Here is a 5,776-nt window from a genome sequence, read left to right as displayed (position 1 = left end):
GACACAATGGATGTATGTATGGATTGTGATAAGCGTTTACGAGCCCCTAATAAAATGATTAAAAAAAATTTTAATACATAGCTTTGAAAGAAAAATTCAGGTTTGGGGGATGGATATATATATAAAATAGATACACACACACACACACACCCGTATCTTACACCATCCAATGTATCCGTTCCCCCACAATTCTGTTATTCATTCCCCTCGAGTGGGGTTGTATAGTCATCATTGCTATCAGCTAACCCCCTCCTTCCCATACCCAGGGAATCATTACTCTCATTACTATTTCTGAAGTTATCTATCTTGGCTTTCATGCATCAATAATTTTAATTATACAAATGAGCATAGGCAGGTCTAACAAGATTCTGCTTTGAAAAAAAAAATTCTGTTTTGTCTAGTGATTGTTGTTGGTTTTTTGCTTCTTGTTTGTTTTAAAGGTTTTCTGTATGTGAAATCCAGGATAGGTAAATCAAGACGGACAGTAACTGTATTAACAACTACCACAGGACTTGGCAGGTAGGATAGGGGGAATGGGGAGCTAACGAGTATGAGAAAAAATGTTTTCAAATTGACTGTGGTAATGATTACACAACTCTACTTAATATGACTGAACAATTAAATTGTATGATATGTGATGTCAATGCCAATATAACCATTTTTTTAAAAGATGGTAAGAATAAAGTCACTGTACCAAAAAGAACTGGTCTACATTAAACCATTTTAAGATAGCATATGAGCAAGAGGCAGTGGCACTGAAGGAAAAAGTCCAAGTTACACTGAAGGCATTAGCCAAAATCAAGGCTCCAGGAATTGACAGAACCAAAATATTTCAACAAGCTGAGGAAGCACTCACTTGTCTATGCCAGCAAACTTGGAAGCCCGCTACATGGTCAAATGATTAGAAGAGATCCATATCTGTACACATTCCAAAGAAAGGTGACTCAACAGACTGCTCAAATTATGTAACAGTATCACTGATATCACATCAGGTAAAAGTTTGGTTGAAGATCATCCAACAGTTGTAGCAATACAATGACAGGGAGCCGCCAGAGTTTCACGTGAGGTTAAGAGGACCTGAAACAAGGGATATCATTGCTGGTACCAGAATGATCTTGGCTCAAAAGCAGCGAATGCCAGAAAGATGTTTGTGTTTTACTGACTATGTATGCAAAAGCATTCAATTGTCTGGGTTATTACAAACTATAGCTTTGAAAAGAACAGGAATTCCAAAACACTTAATTATGCTCATGTGGAACCTATACAACTGAAGAGGCAGTTGTAGAAACAGAAAAAGGGATATGGTTTAAAAATAAGAAAGGTGTGCATCAGGGTTGTATTCTCTCACCATACTTGTTCAATCTGTATGCTGAGCCAATCATCAGAAAAATTGGATTATATGAAGAATGTGGCATCTGAATTGGAGGAAGGCTTATGAACCTATGATATGCAAATGACACAACCTTGCTTACTGAAAGTGAGGAGGACTTGAAGTACTTGCTGGTGAAGATCAGGGATTGCAGTTTTCAGTATGGATTACAATTCAATGTAATGAAAACCAAAATCCTCACAACTGGATCAATGGTTAACACCATGATTAATGGAGAAATGATTGAAGTTTGTCAAGGATTTTCTAGCTTGGATATACAATCAAAGTACACAGAAGCAGCAGTCAAGAGATCAAATGACACATTACATTAGGTAAATCTGCTACAAAAGATCTCTTTAAAGTGTTGAAAAGCAAGGATGTTACTTTGAGGACTAATATGGGTTCCAGCTACTATTTTTAATTGCTTTATATATCTGTGAATGTGGGTACTGAAGATGGAAGAAATAATGCATTTGAATTCGGGTGCTGGTCAGGAATATCAAAGATTCCATGGACTGCCAAAAGAGCACCAAATCTGTCTTGGAAGAAGTATTGCCAGAATGCTCCTTAGAGGTAAGGATGGTGAGACTTGGTTACATATTCTTTGGACACATCATCAGGAGCTCTGAAAAGGTCATAATGCTTGACAGAGGGACAGTGCAATAGAGGAAGACTCTTTACACACGGACATAGTGGCTGCAACGTAAGAACAATTATGAAATGGAGTAGGAGCGGACAGTGTTTCATTCAGCTATGCAACAGGGCCCTACGATTGGAGCCAATTCAATGGCATCTAACAATCATTAGTCTGAAGTTAGCATCATATCGATAGAACTTTAAAATTCAAATACTAACAGTTGAAGACCAAGATACATTTGAGAGATCTACACAGGAAATAAGCCTCTGGTGATTTCTCTCTATCTTTAATGGAGGGATTGGAATAAATTAGTTACTACACAGAGAGTACTGGAGAGGTGACTATAGGATATCAAAATGATAAACATGACTTGAATAGTTAAAACTTTGTCACTTGATCCTCCCTCTGATGCATGTTGGGCCTGACCAGGTTTTCATCATTTTCTGTAGCTTCTTTTTTTCATATTGGGGTTTTTATCTCTGATGTATTTTGTCATTGTGGGTAGCCCTCTTGAATTTTTGTTATATATTTTTCTGTATATGAAACCCAGGATTGATGGAGACAAGTATGATAAAGGTTCCTGGGGTGTACAGTTGGGAGAGGGGGGAAAGAGAGCTGATATCAAAGAGTTCAGGAAGAGAATGTTTTGAAACTGATTGTGGGATCAATTATACAACACTGCTTGATGTGACTGAACTAAAGAATGTGATATCTGTATTAGCTCCCAATAAAATGGTTTTGAAAAAAAATAAAATTCAAATACTACACCTCAAAAGTAGTTAACCAAATTACATATATTTCTTTAAAAGTCTGCATTTAAAGAAATAAAATTGGCTTTAGATTCTTAAGGGAGAAAACCTACACCAAATCTGCTATTATTCCTACTCATAGTGACCATTTATACAGGGTTTCCAACACTACACATCTTTAGCCCAAGGAGCAGCTGGTGAGTTTTAACTGATCTTGTGGTTAGCAGTCCAGTGCTTATCCAACACCACTACCAGAGTTCCTGAGTAAGAGAGGAAAAGAGGAGTGAGGGTGTGGGGAGAACTCTGAACCAATCCTACAGTGTTTACCGATCCTGGTCTTCATATACTGGAAAACATACAAATAAGAAATAAAAAAAACAATAACAACAACAAAATAAACCAGAGGAAAAAAAATCTAATTGAGAAAAAGCAGGGAGTATTAAAAACTAAAACATACTTAAAATGGGTCAGAAGGGAGAACAAATGATCAGTTACCATATTTTAACCTAATTACATTTGCCATGATCCTGTCTATGATATTCTCTGTGTGAAAGCAAGGCTATTCACATCCCTCCATTATGGTCAGAGGGGATTCATCAGGCTTAATCCATGTAGGAACCCCGAAGATGGGTTTTAAGTTTCCATTGTCATTAGTTGCCTTCTGCAAATTGGGTGCTCACAATTTAAGCTGATACCATTCCCTCTTCTGGCTCTGATTTTTATTGCTCATCCTCCTTGGATCACACAGACTAGACTGGTGTGCTTCTTTCATGAGCACTTAGTTGATGTGGTTTCTTCACCACACTTTGGTGTAGCAACCATATCTTTAATGACGAGCACTGAGCAGGACCATGTCATAAGTTTGCTCCTACTCTGGGGCTAGAACACTTAATTCAAACTCAGAACCTTCATCTAGCTGTGATTTATATACATCTCTTGTTCACTTTAGAGGCCTCACTATTATTCTATTGCAGAGCCAAGTCTCTTTACAGGAAAAGAGAGCCTCATCTTTTGTACCTGTAATTCAATGCTATATAGCCAACAGAACACAAATAATTTGGTGTCTTTAATAAAATAATGGTAAGGATAACAATATACAAAAACCCCGAAATTCTGCAGAGAAACGTGCAGACTATCTTTCCCTAATCATTTCCTTCCTCTCTCCAGGTTAGCTATTTCTACCACCTGACTTGCTTGAAACAGAAATTATTTCCCTAGCCTGGAATGGAGTTTGATGGTTTTCTACTCACTGTCCTTAGGAAAGGACGGAAAGGGAAAAGTGGTAGTCCAGAATCCAAGAATTAAGAACTACTGTTCAGTTAATTTAACATTCTAACGTAAAATTGAGCACGAGAGGACATTTCATACATACAACCACAGAGAAAGAAAAGGATTGAATCTTTTTAACTTTTATATTTATGATTTTTAAACCACACTGGCAAACCTTTACCCCACCCCAAGCCTTTATAAGTATTAGGTTATATGTCAACTCCACAAATACTGAGATTGATTTTATGAATACCACAGAGTTCAATTAGCACAATATTTAAATCCTTTTACACGCCATCAGGTCACATAAAACCCTGAATTTTGACCCTTGCTTTAACTTTGGGCACTGTTTCTTTTTGACACTGGTGTTGGTAAGACATCAAAAAGATGGACCTGAAAACACTATTAAAGCAAATCTGCTATCAAATATGTAGTAAACGTTTTCCTCCACAAACCTCAGCTGTGAGATATTCCAAAATCGCAGCACTATACACTGCGGCAGTGGCACCAACCCTCCCGTGGCTTGTGGTACGAGTCTTCAAGTGTCGGTGAATACGGCCTACTGGAAACTGAAACAGAAATTGTCTTAAGTGAGAAATATTTCATTTTTAAAGTACAAAATACTTAAAATTTCAGTAACAAAACCCTTTAAAACTTTAAAATGACTTAACCCAATAAAAGGGTAAACAATTTGGATAAAGTATGAAATAATTAAAAACTGTGCTATATACCAAAGTGAAACTAAATCTTCAACTTTTCCTGGGGCTTGTGTGTATGTTCTAGGGCTTTTGATGCCTGTATTTGCGCCCTCCTGAGGACAAAGTACTTAAATGAAAAAGGACAAGAAAGAAGCCCACAGAATTTTATGAATTAACTTCTACACAATACGGAGTTTCACAGTAAAATTAAGGTAAACTATGCTACACTTTAATCAATGAGATATTTTCACATCTCACAATTATATCCACATTTGATTGGTTCCTTAACTTAACAGACACATGCTGTTCTGAACTTCCACTACTTTCCTTCCTCAGGACTCTAAATCCACTCCTTTTTTGGGTGGAATTCCATACTTTAATCTTGAGATGACTTGATACCTAAGAGAAACCATCACTATCATCTCATAGCTACAATTCCTTTACTTTCTAAGTAAAAGGTACTTTTTTCATTTCTAATGTACCCCAGTCCCCTTTGTCTAAGCCCATGATTATCCCCAATAAATTTCTATGGTTCTTCCTCATTTCCCTAATTACTCCCTTTGCACTGGCTTCTCCTCTATACCTAATTTAAAATTATATATGTTTACTTCCAGTTATGGTTGTTATCTCCTTTCCAAATTAAAAAATTTAAAAGCAAATCCTAAAACTCCTACTTTCTTTTTTTGTTTTAAATCATTTCATTAGGGGCTCATACAACTCTATCACAATCCATACATACATCAATTGTGTAACGCATATTTGTACATTCACTGCCCTCATCATTCTCCAAACATTTGTTCTCCACTTAAGCCCCTGGCATCAGCTTATTTTTTCCCTTCCCTCTTCCCTCCCTGAAACTCACTTTCTTTTTTTCTTCACTTTTTTATCGTTTTATTAGGGGTCCTTACAACTTTTTTTTAAAACCGTTTTATTAGGGGCTCATACAACTCTTATCACAATCCATACATACATCAATTGTGTAAAGCATATTTGTACATTCATTGCCCTCATCATTCTCAAAACATTTGCTCTCCACTTAAGCCCCTGGCATCAG

At 36.7% G+C, this 5,776-nt stretch overlaps 1 protein-coding gene across 2 annotated transcripts in view; it reads right to left on the bottom strand.

Annotated features, from left to right (window-relative positions):
- LOC101663219 (histone H2A.V) overlaps positions 1 to 5,776 on the bottom strand; it is a 32,240-nt gene that overhangs the window by 18,710 nt on the left and 7,754 nt on the right. For both annotated transcript variants that reach the window (XM_045286318.1, XM_045286317.1), the window contains one exon: positions 4,480 to 4,593. In XM_045286318.1, coding sequence (XP_045142253.1) covers positions 4,480 to 4,593 — 114 coding nt within the window. The remainder of the gene's footprint in view (positions 1 to 4,479; positions 4,594 to 5,776) is intronic.

This window comes from Echinops telfairi, unplaced genomic scaffold (genome assembly GCF_000313985.2).
Source record: "Echinops telfairi isolate 266 unplaced genomic scaffold, ASM31398v2 ScPeMD7_7;HRSCAF=31, whole genome shotgun sequence".
NCBI lineage: Eukaryota > Metazoa > Chordata > Mammalia > Afrosoricida > Tenrecidae > Echinops > Echinops telfairi.
The sequence above is the reverse complement of the archived record's forward strand: the minus strand, read 5'-3'. Positions and strand labels throughout refer to the sequence as shown.